The sequence below is a fragment of the Astatotilapia calliptera genome, chromosome 20 (assembly GCF_900246225.1).
Source record: "Astatotilapia calliptera chromosome 20, fAstCal1.2, whole genome shotgun sequence".
NCBI lineage: Eukaryota > Metazoa > Chordata > Actinopteri > Cichliformes > Cichlidae > Astatotilapia > Astatotilapia calliptera.
Window position 1 is genome coordinate 20,918,248 of NC_039321.1, and position 13,029 is coordinate 20,931,276.

A 13,029-nucleotide genomic window follows, 5' to 3' on the forward strand; every position below is an offset into this window, starting at 1 on the left:
GCTGTGATACCAGCAGACGCGTTGATCTCTTTAAACCCCCAAACACACTTCCATGCGATTCTGAATGTGCTGTGTGTTATTTGTGTGTCACAGGGGCGACTTTCTCTGCACGTTTTGTCGGAGTATAACCAACCCTGAAATAGAGTACTGTGATGATAGCAGGAAGGGCAAAGGAGAGCCGGGCCTGAGTGCCGAGGACCAAAGGGTCAGTAAAACAACCACAGTAATCCACATTGATGTGACTGATACAAGGCAACTAATTCTCTCTTCTTACGTCCTCAGAAATGTGAACGCCTCCTGCTGTACATCTTCTGTCATGAGCTCAGCGTGGGCTTTAGGGAACCTGTTCCTAGCTCTGTAAGTAGCACTGTGTCAGCTGTGCTGCACCACCATTGCTGCTGTGAAGATTCTACTTCCTTGTGTTGTTAGCAAAATTTAATTGTTCCTCATTTCGTGTGTTGTTTGACATTAACTCCTGTATTTTCTGTTTTTCTTCCAAAATTAATAAATGTCCGATTATATGGGCTCAAAATGTGGTCATAAATATTTTGTACTTGTAAATCGGTTTTGTACTTGTAAAAAAGATTTGTATGTGTAAAAAAGATTTGTGTGTGGACTTAGCCAAAAAAACCCTGCAAGTTACAACTACGAATTTTGACCCTATTTTTCTTCCTTTCATCTGATTGGTGAATGTCATGTCAATCACAAATGTAACAATCCAATCAGAGAACAGATGGGTTTGGCTGTCGGAGGGGCGCTTTTTTTGAACTGCAGGTCTTTGAAGGGAATAAATGCCCTTTTACATGCCAACCCAGCGTTTTCCTTCATCACCACGAAGGAAAAAAGTGTGGTCGTCCGAGTTTGGTGATTTTTGTGTCACAGGACTACGTGTTTAATACAGGGACTTCCACAGCCTTTTCAACAGCGCTGCGGACCGCGGGGTGGGGGCGGGCAGTGTTTTGGAAATGACAGTCTTCATTACAAAGCTTTCTTCGTTATGAATTAGCATACATGTTTTTATTGAACATTTAAAGAACTAGCAAAAAAACACCACAAACTATTGTAGTTCACATAAAGTCAGAGATAAAAACGACAAGGAGCAGGTGCATCTAGCACAGGTAGAGCTGCTGCAAAAACTCACAGAGCTCAGCAGCCAGCAGCAAATTCTGGATCCTTTGCTTTTAGTTAGCATTAGCAGCACATCCTGCGTCCGATGTGAAAGGACTTTTATGCTGCTCGCACGCACAAATCTTTTTTACAAATACAAATCTTTTTTTACGCACGCACAATTTTTTTTTTTTTTTTTTACACATACAAATCTTTTTTACAAGTACAAAACCGATTTACAAGTACAAAATATTTATGACCACATTTTGAGCCCATACGATTACTGTAGAACTGACGGTAGCTTGTGGTCTCAGTGGATACACTTACCCCACTTTTTTGCTTAAAATTTTTTTTTCTTACAATTTTTTTCTGATGTATTGAAAAATTTCTGTTCTTGTCAGGCTCTTATTACCACATATAGAACCACCTTTTATATTTTTAACTGATTCTTCGGGAGGGATCTTCCTGTGTTCTGGTGGTTTGCAGCACATGCCAATGTGACCACAGCATTTATATGTCCCAGCCACCTGCCTTTTGCAGGTCTTCCTCTTTGCTTTCGCCTCACATTTCTTACCTGTCCTTACTGTCAAGCTGCAAATACAGGCAGAAATGCTGAAAGAAAAAGTTTAACATTTTAAAAGTGAAGTGGTATTTTGATTTTCATGGCCAGAGGCCATCTAAAAACTGAGGTTGTCCTCTCATTGCTCTTTCTTGTCCTTAGAATTTTAGAAATTTAGAAGTTACGACACTAGGTCCAAAGGGTAGGATCTCCTGCGACAGATATCAAAATCCACACAAGTTTGTGTAAAGTAATGTATTTGTACCGTGTTATTTCACATGTTCTTTGGCATGTATTCGGTATAAGTTACTCAAACATGCTGTGCTAATAATGGGTTTCATTTTGCTGTATGCCCATTTATATTGGACTGCACTATAGCATGGCTGCAATTTACTGCTACCACAGTTGTGGGTTATGACAGTGTTTAAATGCATCTTTGTTTCTAAACGTCTGATCTGCTGTTGGGGTTTGGGGAAATCTCTAAATTCTAAAATCTTTACAATCTAAAAACGTTGTTTACGTCTCACCAAAAGAAAAATATTTGGAGTCATGTGAAATAATTTGAGATGTTATCTGACCTGCTTTTTTAGGTACCCAACTATTACAAGATAATCAAGCAGCCCATGGACCTAAAGAAGGTGAAGAAGAAGCTGCAGCTGCGGAATTCCCAGTACTACCAGTCTGTCCAGGAGTTTGTGTCCAATATGCGCCTGGTCTTCAAAAACTGTGCGAAATACAACGAGGTGAGCAGCATGAGTCTTGAGACTGCTTCAGGGAATGGCATCTGCTTGTGTGTGCATGCAGACGTGGGTTAGACTGATATGGTTTGATATTTGAATTGCCTGCCGATTCAAAAAATTGAATTATTTGACCATTTTCATGGTCAAACAATAAAAGGCAAACCGTCATATTTGTCTAACCTGATTATGAACACTGCCTGGTATTTCGAGGGGAAATTGGGTGTTTAGGTAGAGTGTGTTCAGTTTCGTACACTAACACTGGCTGTTGAAGGATGGAGTGAGTGTCACTGTGCTCTTTTTACACTGGCTGTTGAAGGATGGAGTGAGTGTCACTGTGCTCTTTTTACACTGGCTGCAAGAACACCGTGTGACTGTTAACACCGTCTGCGTTATAATGAAACCCCACATTTTTGTTTTTTAATGGATGGCTGTGATTACCTGTTTATTTTTAATACAGTTCACATAATGTTCATCTACATTCTCCTTAGGAGAAATAATGCATTTTTACACATGGATGTATTTATTTTTGTTGTTTCGTGGCACTGAAATGCTGGTGGTTTATCAGGAAGTCTGGACTACAGTTCTGGCTAATATTGACTGTGAACACTGAGCCTTGTAGCATGGCTTCACTATATAGATGCAGTGTAATATAATGTGACTGAAATTAACAGCAAGTATGGTTCTCATCTGTGAAGGATGTTGGTCAAAACATCATGTGATTAGCTGGAATGTAATACTTTCTGGTTTTCAGTGAGAGTTGCCAAATATCAGTGAGTCATTCCAGTGATTATGATAGTCGCAAAATATAAAGTTAGGTCATTCATTTATAGTTTATCGTTTTTGGCATTTTTTTTTTTGTCTTCATTTGGATAGAAGTGAGTATAGCTGGGAAACGGGGAGAGTCAGGAAAGAGGAAAATGGTAAAGGTGTGACCAGCTAGGAATTCACTGCTGCTTGATGGCATATGTGCCCATGTTAAATGCTGTGGTCGCTTCCAAAGATACATTTATTACATACCAGTGGTTGAGACATCAGAGATGCGCTTCTGTTAGAGAAAGAACACCAGTTTAAAAAATGTATGGGATGCTGTGTAACAAAAAAACCAAAACAAAATGCATTTATTTGTAAATCTCATAAACCCATGTTTCATTCACAATGGAACATAGAAAACATAAAATGTTTAAACTGGGACTTATTTTCTCATTTTCAATTTGGTGTCAGCAACAGGTCTCAAAACAGCTTGGATGGGGCCAATAAAGGTCTGGAAGAGAAAGTGGTACTAAAAATGGTGATGACATTGAAATTGACACATATGGGGAAAAAAAATCATATGAACGTGATCCAGAAACTCTGTCTCCTCAGGGCCAACGCTCATTTAAAATGGAGTGAGACAAAGTGGAAATGAAAATGACAATGAAATTCGAGAACTGTTGAGCAGGCTACAGTCCTCCATGAGATAAGAATGGGACTGCTTATTCCTCTCCCATTCCTCTCCCCAACATCCAGCAGCAGCTCTCCTCAGTTCTCATATGTTTGCAGATTCTTGTTGAAACACGAGGGGATGCTAGACAGTGGTAAACATGGTCCTGTCCTAACTTTCTTTTTTTCTTTTTTCTTTTTAAAAAAAAAAAAAGATGTGTTGCTACCATCAAATTCAAATTGAGCTAATATTGTTTTGTGGAACAGTAAAATGCCTCAGTTTGAACATTTGATGTTTTCTGTGTTTCACTGTTTGTGTTTATGAGATTTACAAATAACTCTCATTGCATTCTGTACGATTTACATTTTAATGTAAACTTACATTGAAATTGGGGCTTTAAAACAAGAAATGTGACTGTTGTTGATACAGGAAAAAAGATGCCAGAGAGCTAAACTTGTATTCACTAAAGTTATCACTAGCTGCGTGTGGCTTCCTGTATCCTGTGCGATCTTTACCTGCTGTTAATTTCTGCAGTAATGGGGATACGCACTTTTGTATTCGAGCACAGAAGGCCCGAACAGATTTCTGATCTGTTATTATGTTACCTGCCTATGCTGTGAACTCTTTTCTTTCCCCCTGCTGCTTCACTGTCTTTGTTGTAATGTTATTGCCCCTTTTTAGATGTCTCGAATAATCCAGGTTTATGATGAGGAGAAACAGATTAATACACAGGTAAGCCGTTTCAAATGGAGTGCAGATCTCCTGCCCCCTCCCACTGAGGCTCCAAGAAAAGTTGTACCCCTTTATTAAAGAGAAGAGAATTTCCTTAGATGATGTATGAAGATTAAAGTGTCATTTTGACTGCGCACTGTTTAGAAAAGTATGTCAGATGAGAGGGTGTTTGGAGAATCAAAATAAATCTGTTTAAAAGTGTTTCTGTTTGACTGTTGATGGCTTTAAGTCTGTTTAGTTTTATCGTGTAAGCCATAGAGCATCCAGTGCCTATCTACTACTTTTTTTATTGTTTGTTTGTTTGTTTGTTTGTTTGTTTGTTTGTTTGTTTGTTTGGAAAGGGTGGAGGCTGTTACATTTCGGCTTTTTTGTTTCTATTTGACATGCACGTGTGTGCCTTGTGCATATAGTGAGCGTCTGAGGATTTCAACAACCTTTAAATAGTCAGATACTATATTTGACCCTACTGGCTGATTAGATCACTAAAACTTTGCAACTTCCATTTATTGTGGAAATGCTTCAGGGAGCCACAGTGGGACAGGGAGGCAGGAAATCCTTGCTCTGTACATCAAGGTTGAGCCGGGGTTACCCCGCCATCAGGAGTCTTAACCAGATCTAATTTGTCTCCTCATTCTCCTCTTCCCCTTCCCGCTTCAACCTATTCATTCTTTCTGCCCAATGGCATTCTCACACAATCTTCCTTCATGTCACTCCTTTTCCCACCTCCTCCTCTTCCTCCTCTGACAGGTGGGATCAGAGATGGCGATATCCGGCAAGGCAGTGAGCCTGTACTTTGAGGAGAAGTTGCAGGAGATCTTCCCAGGCCAAAGCTTTCCTGAAACAGCTGAACCCGAATCTCCGCAAGAAAAAGAAAAGGAGGACGACAATACAGACGACTCCGAGGACGACTTCATACAGCCCCGACGCAAACGGTTGAAAACGGATGAGAAAGTGGTCCACATCAAGTGAGACCCTCATCACGAAGGAAATGAGAGAAGTGAAAAACTGCCTTCCTCATATCCCACACTTCTCTTTGGAGAAAGGAAACACAAAAAACAGATGAGAGATTCTGTAAAAGAAGCTTGGTTTATTTCATCCTTGGCTTTTGAAAGAATTACTCTCAACTACACTAGACATCTGCTTTTCTGAGAACTCTTTACGGACTGAAAGATGGAAGAGCTGCATTCCCTTATTATTTCATGGACATTCAGATTCGCTTGGAAAGATTTTGAAGTAGAACTTGTTTTGCAGTAGTTAGGAAAAGGTTGTTTCTTTTCTATCATCCGTTTTCATATGTAGATTTGTTGTGACAATTGCTTTATAAAAACAAAGAAACCCCCTGTTCTGTTTAATGTATTAAATATATACTTTGACAAGAAGCCTACCAAGTATTTGTATGACTTTGTGGAAACGTTGTGTAAATAAGAGAATCTAGCTCACTGAAGGTGTTCCTGCCGTATTAATGTTTGGGTGCGTCATCAATAAAACCTGTTCTTGAAATATAACAAAGAGAATGTGTTGTGTGGAATAGATTTGAGGTTATCAGAGTTTGCTGTATTGTCATTATGATGACGGATAATTCTAGTTTAGACCTGTTACGGGTTGGATTTCAGGATATTCCTTTGTCCAGAATGGTGCCGCTCACAGCAGTCACAGCTACATTTCTTTATAGAAAGCCTCCAGTCCAGTTACACACCTGTCACAAGGAAAGCACAAAAAGCCTGACGTTTACCGGCAACAATAGCGACTATACAGACAATATCTGATACATTTGTAACATCAGCAGTCAATAATTTACTCTGGCACATCATCAGGCTTACTAAAGCTGCAGGCTCATTAACTAAAGGAGTGAGTAACTATTCTATTAACCTAAAACCTTCATCATTCCAGGTCTACATTAAAGTATCTGAAAGGCATTAAACAGACTTCAGTCAGTAAAAAGGAATAATTTCCTCTTAGATTCTTTTGAGTTGATGCAGTGTTCCTTTAGAGGAAGTCCTACACCGACCTCAGCGTTTCTTCGTGTTGTAATGACTCTGACACATAAAACTTGAGCGTCTCCTCATGGCTTAAACTGGTCTCCGAGGACCACGTGACATCGGAAACTTAGGAAGCCTGTTAATAAAAGCCACGCGAGCTGACAACAGAGACTTTAGATGCTGAGTCGCCAATCTGACAGTCAGCTGACGCTATCGTGGAGTGTTTAAAAAAAAAAAAAAAATAGGAAATGAGTCCTCTCTCTGCTTTCCCGTTCAACATCTGACGTTGGAGTTCATCGTGCTTTTCAGGTAGGATTTAGTTGCGGAATATGCAAATGATCAGAAATATTTTTATTATAATATTAGGTTATTTTGCCACCTCTAATAAAATTGCCTTAGTTGTCCTGTCGAAGTTTAACGTTCCTTTTATTTTATTTTCTAACATACAGCAGGATTAACTTGTATTGATGTAATTATCGTGTGTATGCTGCTTACTCAAATACAGTAAATATTGGTGACGTGGTCTACTACAAAGGCTAGAATAACTAATGTAAGCAAATGAACCACTTTAACAGGACTTGGCAATATGTGATGGGAGTATGTGAAATGTGTGAGCCTCACTTCTGCAGGTATGTGACAATAACGGGAAAACGTACTGTAAGCATGTCCCTTCGTCTAAATACACTTTTCACAACTAAATTGTGTGAATCAGAAAATTATTTATTATATAATAATTTGTCGACATTATAAATAACCAAAATACAGATAAATTATATTGGTTTAAAATCAATGCGTTAACGCGTCTGGGTCAAACTGAATTTGTTTTTTAAAGGACCAGCTCATTTAATTTGCACCGCAGGTCATATGACGAGTATGTAATCACGTGACTCGTGACTCACGGCTCTGACGCTCCACCAATCAGCTCACACTGAACCTGTTTGTTTCTCGCTTGCTTCGTTTTTACCTGCCATTTCTGACTTGTTCTTCTGAGGACTCCGCCGACACCTCCCAGGCAAGATAAATTTAGCACTTTGTTTACTATGAGTGGGGTCGTTTGGTGATGTTATCCACGTAAAAGCCGCGCACGTGATCCAGTAAACGGTTATCAGGTAGCTGCCGCTTAGCAGCTTAAGCTAACAGACCGTTTCTTGTTATCTGTTTTTGTATTACGTCTGAAAATAGTTTTAGGGCGATGCTAGCTGAATGTGGAAGTGAAGCGGCTGTTTTCATTTTTGTTTCGAACGGCATGTAGTTTGAGGTCCTTATGTGATGTTGTCGGTAGTGTCCTCCGCGCTTGTGCTATCATAGTGACTGTGTAGTGAAGATCTGGTTTCATAAGCTGAAGGTGTTGTTTTTACAGAGGCGTCGGTCAGCTTGAAGAACAATGTCCACAGACGGAGTCCTCACACGCGCCACCCTTGGATGGACTACTTCAGAAAACTTCACTTCTCTGTGTCCTAATGGGTCCAAATGGGTTTGGGAGGGCCTTGGGGAATGTGCCCAAGATGCCAGAGATATGGCCAGCGTCTACCTGGGCCTCCTGTCCATCCTCTGCTTCCTGGTGTCTTCATTTCCGTAAGTTTTTATGTTGGTGTCTGTGACTCTGAGCAAACCTTAACTGAACTAAGTGACCTGTATATTTCCATCTCATCTCTCTCTGAATAGTCAGATCAGTAATGCTGATTGTAATACTGCCTCTGATTACAGGCAGTATTACAACTCGTGGAAAAGTGGGAATATGGATCAAGCGCTCTCCATTTGGTTTTTGCTGTTGTGGTTGGGAGGTGACTCTTGTAATCTGATTGGGTCATTTTTGGCAGATCAGCTTCCGCTTCAGGTAAGTTGTAGGGATGTGATCCTTAAGTGGAGTTTAATGTAGAAAATATCAAAAGCAGTGGTGGATGCTCAGTGGTGTTTGTAAAACATCAGAAATTATGTGTCACTGGTTTTTTCTTTTATTTAATCCCCCCCCCCCCCCCACCCCAAAAAAAAAAAACAAACAAAAAAAAAAACAACTTTGTGTGGTTTGCAGTGTAATGTCGAAAATGTGTCATTTTTGTGTCATTGATGGAGAGATTTCGCAGTTCTTTCCTCCCCACTGCTGTCAGACTCCACAACAAAGACTCAAACTGATCAAACACACACATCCACACATGTGCAATAACACTAAGTGCGATACTCTTTATCTGACAAAGTTGTACTTTTACTCAGTTGTATTAAGCATTTGTATTCTATTTTTATCCTATTGTATATTTTATTCTGTTTATTCTACTGTATATAGTATTTTATTCTATTCTGTACAGCTGTGTACAGTATTTTATTCTTATAGTATTCTAATTTTTGCTTCATAACGTTTGCACTGTCCACTTCCTGCTGTGACAAAACAAATTTCCCACGTGTGGGACTAATAAAGGTTATCTTATCTTTTCAAGTTTATGTCAGCTAACTATTTCTTGATCAGTAAAATTTGTGTCATGTTGTTTTAGTTTCGCAATGGGCTGCATAGAAATACTGATCCATACAGCATTTGTAGACTGCTTTTTGGTTGTTGTTGTTTTGTTTTTTTTAAAGCAAATTCCATGACAACAGCTAAATCTGTGTTAAGAAAGTCGTTTTTTTCCATTGATCTGTGTCGTTTTGTTTGTCTCTCTTCTTTTCATTCAGCAATACACAGCTATTTATTACGTTGCAGCTGACTTGATCATGCTGAGTATGTACACGTACTACAAGCTGAAGAACAAAGCTTCTCAAGGTGAGCTTTTTTTGGGGGGGGGGGGGTTTGCCAGCAGTTTTCAATAGAAGAACCAATACCTCTCCTAGAATGTTGTAGCCTCTTTAGACCTGTGTGCTATCGACGTGACGAGAGGTTAATCTGTGTACCCTGTATTTATCTGATGAGGTGTCGTCTGGTCAATTGATTGAGTAACTTATATGTTGTCCTTTCACCAGGCAGGACACGTTTGCTCGTGGTTGGCGTATCCTGCTTCTTATGCTTTGCCACAAGCCTCACCCAACTCCCAGATGTAGGCCCCCACAAGGAAATCATTTCTTCTGGGTTCAGAAGTCGCTCCTTGCTCTCAACCTCTAGCACTAGCTCTATCACAGTGAGTCCTGTTTATTTGCTAAACTGATTTGAAGAAAACTTTTTTTTGTATGTGTGTGTAAAGTAGCATCTCCCCCTCTGTTTCTTCAGCCTTTTACCACTAAAGAGATTATTGGTTTCTGCATTGGGTCAGTGTCATCAGTCCTCTACCTCTGTTCCAGAGGTCCACAGATATACACTAATGTGAGTATGACAAAGTACGGTCTGGTATAAATGTGTAAAGGATTCTGCCCGACATCCTGCAAAGTGTAGGCAGTAGTCAGTAATCCAATGTTATAAAGAGGGAAAAATTACTTTAATTTGTCTCAAGGTTATTTAAGTCCTAGTGGCAAGCAAGAGTAGTATTTCTATGACCACGTACTGCTCCAAGTTTTAAATTATCTTTTAAATAAAGAATATTATCCAGTTAAGTTCAATATGTAAGCTAAAGCATGCTCGCAAATGTTTACTAAAGTGAAAGAAGAAATTTGCTGTACCTGAACAAGAGAAAATGCAAGTGAAACGGCCCGTTTCCCTTGCTAAAAACGAAACTAAAAAGCGCTATACTACTACTGCTTCGTCTCTTACCTGATGTCAGCCTGATTCAGTTGCATTTTAGTTGGTAAACCCACATAGTCTTGCTCACCCACTTAAACTGAGACTGTAACTTGCATGTTTTGGTAGATAGCTCAAAAACTAAAAAGAAAATCTATAAGTGTTTCGACTTTATCCATCTAACCGTGTACTTATTGGCTGTTGAAATGTCATCCATTCCTTTGTAAATAAAAGTGAATAAATTAACACAACATTTTCCTCACTTCCTTTTTCTGCTGTCTCGTTTTCCCCTGCAGTTCAAGAGGAAGTCGACACAGGGAGTTTCTTACTTCCTGTTCGCGCTGGTCATCCTGGGAAACACTACATATGGTCTAAGCGTCCTTTTGAAGAACCCTGACCTGGGCCAGGGTGAGAGCAGCTACATGATCCACCACGTGCCCTGGCTCATCGGCAGCCTCGGCACCCTCAGTTTAGACCTTATTGTATCCTTTTAAGAGAAGCGAAAACATGTACGGGGAGGCTGGGCCTCATGCCTCTGCTGCATGTATGTGGCACATATTTATGAAATTCTGACTGGAAGGGCAGCAGAGCTCTTTAGTGGGGATTAGTTGATTGTGTATTGAACACAATATGGCATATTAATAGTTGCAGGGAAACGGGTTCATGGTTAGGAAAGAAACGAGTCAGTTAAAGCTGCCTCAGTGAAGCCTGTAGGCTACTTCTTTCTTTGCACTGCGTTGAAATGAAGCCACAAGCTGTTTTGTTTTTAGTTAACAGTGACAGTGCAGAAGGGAGCAGCCTGATGATGACTGACATTTAGCAAACATCAGATCAGTGTGGTTCCCTAATTGTGGGTAGTGCGTGTTAATATTTATCTTGGGGTACATCTCTGCTGTCACTGTCTTATGCAGCTTATTTAAAGCTAGCCCATAATCGGCACTGGGACATGGGAAGGTATAGTGGACGTGTTTCTGTGAACGCTGGTTGATCGCTTCAGCCCAGTTTGGAGTCAGTGTTTGCTGAATAGTAGACTGTATTTTTTGTACTATGAATTATGGTGTTTGTCTTTCATTACTTTGCGGTCAAATATTCACTGAAATGAGTAATTAAGGAAGCAGCTGGAGTCTGTACTCTTCTGAGTGAAATCCTCTGGTACTGTCTGCTTTTGTATTTAAAAACAAACAAAACCGAAACATTTTTATGTTCTTTAACGCTGTGATCCAGATCTCTGTCCAGTTCCTGATGTACCGTAACGCTCGGCCACGGGTGGAAGTCAACCACGATGAGACAGCACCTCTTATCAGGAGCTAAACCAGAACAGCCAGAGCTCATCGGTGGCGATCGACCGAATGCTCGCTGTCAGTCGGATCCTTACAATCATCTTTCTGACGCCATCAGGATCTGAACTGGAGACTTGGTGTTATAGATGTATTTATTATGCTGTCAGCCTCTTTAATGTTTACAATCAAGTTTTGTATGTGATTAGTACAGCAGCAATTGAAGTTCTTCACTTTTAGTGAGTTTTACTTTTAGCGTTAAAGGGACGGTTAAAGGTTTCGGGTGTCAGACGTGGATGAAAATATCCCCGTCATCCTGAGACTGAAGTCTCCAAGCTCAGACTTGAAATTTCTAGTAAAAACATCTCGGCTGCATGTGAGCAAGCAAGGGACTGAAACCCATCTCCTATCAAGCAGGCTTGGTGGACCTGTAGCAAAGTATAACACATCCTTTCAGAAAAGGTGATCAGCCTGTATTTGCTTTGATTACCATTATGACAATTTTACTGTTTAATCAGTTTTATTATAACGGGGGGGACATTTTTCAACTTCCTGTAATTGGCTTCCCAACAACAGCAGGGACGCCTGTTTTACTAATGGCCTTTTGTGAGCCTTTGTGTGCCCCGGTGCTTTCATAACGATACCGTGGAAAGAACTTCAGTCACTTTAAATTTTTAAAACGTGATAAATCTAAGGATTATAACAAGCCCAGATGTCTTTTGTCAGCAGGAGCCACTTGTTTACTAAGAAGTTAGGTGAACATGGCCCCTGAGCTCTCAATATGATGCCAACGCTCATGTGATATTATAAACTTGCTGCCTGGAGTGATGATGTCACTGAGAGGTTTCTCTTTTATTCTGGTGCTTTAAGTTGCCAAACCATTTGTCAGCTAGCTAACCACTGCATGAAGCCCTGATCTCTGTAATTGATACCTCCTGTAACTTGAATCCGGTGTTTTCCGGGGAGGGTACACATGACTGTAGTGATGTCTAACTGAACAAAAGAGTCACTTGTATTTGGTCAGTTTTTATTGGTGGTCGCACCAAGTGCCATGCTTATTTGTTTGTCTGGATCAGTTTTTATTGCACTGGTGATGAAGTCACATCGCTTAGCACAGATTTTCAGTACCTTCATGTTTTACATTTTCATCTTCAGTGTTTTGCACAAAAGTATGTACCTGCAGGTCTGGTAAATGTAACTTTGGGATAGAGTACTGAAAAGATTAAACTCATCCAGACCATATTTGCTCTGCTGCTTTCACTTTGAGTAAAGTCTCTGTTTTTTATTGAGTCATTTAGGATGAGAAAGGAGAAAAAAAAACTCTCTGGGGTTCTCCGTCTCTAACAGTTTACTTTCTTGACAACGCACATTTTCTTTTTTCTTTCTTTTTTTTCCACCCAGTAGAGGGCAAGGTCTGCACTTGGCTTTAATTATGACCTTTCGGCCTTTGCCTCTGCTGACCTGAACCCCCAGTGCGACCGCGTTTGACCTGCTTCTGGGAGGCCTCGACAGCTTTGTTGTTTTTCTTCATTAGCAGATTCACACTGACCCCTGAGTTGCACACCCACGCGTACCCAC

At 40.2% G+C, this 13,029-nt stretch overlaps 2 protein-coding genes across 7 annotated transcripts in view; both read left to right on the forward strand.

Annotated features, from left to right (window-relative positions):
• Positions 1 to 6,069, forward strand: part of trim33 (tripartite motif containing 33) — a 32,990-nt gene extending 26,921 nt beyond the window's left edge. For 2 of the 4 annotated variants that reach the window (XM_026153261.1, XM_026153263.1), the window contains 5 exons: positions 94 to 205; positions 283 to 357; positions 2,257 to 2,409; positions 4,508 to 4,558; positions 5,306 to 6,069. In XM_026153261.1, the coding sequence (XP_026009046.1) occupies positions 94 to 205; positions 283 to 357; positions 2,257 to 2,409; positions 4,508 to 4,558; positions 5,306 to 5,527 (613 nt within the window). In that variant the 3' untranslated portion in view covers positions 5,528 to 6,069. The remainder of the gene's footprint in view (positions 1 to 93; positions 206 to 282; positions 358 to 2,256; positions 2,410 to 4,507; positions 4,559 to 5,305) is intronic. The other 2 variants (XM_026153262.1, XM_026153264.1) reach the window with 1 other exon arrangement.
• A 674-nt stretch (positions 6,070 to 6,743) lies between these two features.
• Positions 6,744 to 12,711, forward strand: slc66a1 (solute carrier family 66 member 1). 3 transcript variants are annotated; one of them, XM_026153269.1, is made up of 8 exons: positions 6,744 to 6,846; positions 7,898 to 8,112; positions 8,245 to 8,374; positions 9,202 to 9,289; positions 9,487 to 9,641; positions 9,731 to 9,823; positions 10,471 to 10,656; positions 11,399 to 12,711. In XM_026153269.1, exons 2-8 carry the CDS (start codon positions 7,922 to 7,924, stop codon positions 11,483 to 11,485), a joined length of 930 nt encoding a protein of 309 aa, XP_026009054.1. In that variant the 5' UTR covers positions 6,744 to 6,846; positions 7,898 to 7,921; the 3' UTR covers positions 11,486 to 12,711. The 3 variants fall into 3 exon arrangements, with proteins under 3 accessions (XP_026009054.1, XP_026009053.1, XP_026009055.1); XM_026153268.1 differs by lacking the exon at positions 6,744 to 6,846 and adding an exon at positions 7,415 to 7,549; XM_026153270.1 differs by lacking the exon at positions 6,744 to 6,846 and adding an exon at positions 7,582 to 7,646.
• Positions 12,712 to 13,029: the final 318 nt, after the last annotated feature.

What these genes read in the sequence shown, in the direction of transcription:
- slc66a1 (XM_026153269.1), top strand. Translation starts at nt 7,922, where the DNA reads ATGTCCACAGACGGAGTCCTCACACGCGCCACCCTTGGATGGACTACT. An exon ending in CAGATCAGCTTCCGCTTCAG is followed by an intron (nt 8,375 to 9,201) that starts GTAAGTTGTAGG and finishes CTTTTCATTCAG; the next exon opens with CAATACACAGCTATTTATTA. An exon ending in GTCCACAGATATACACTAAT is followed by an intron (nt 9,824 to 10,470) that starts GTGAGTATGACA and finishes TTTCCCCTGCAG; the next exon opens with TTCAAGAGGAAGTCGACACA.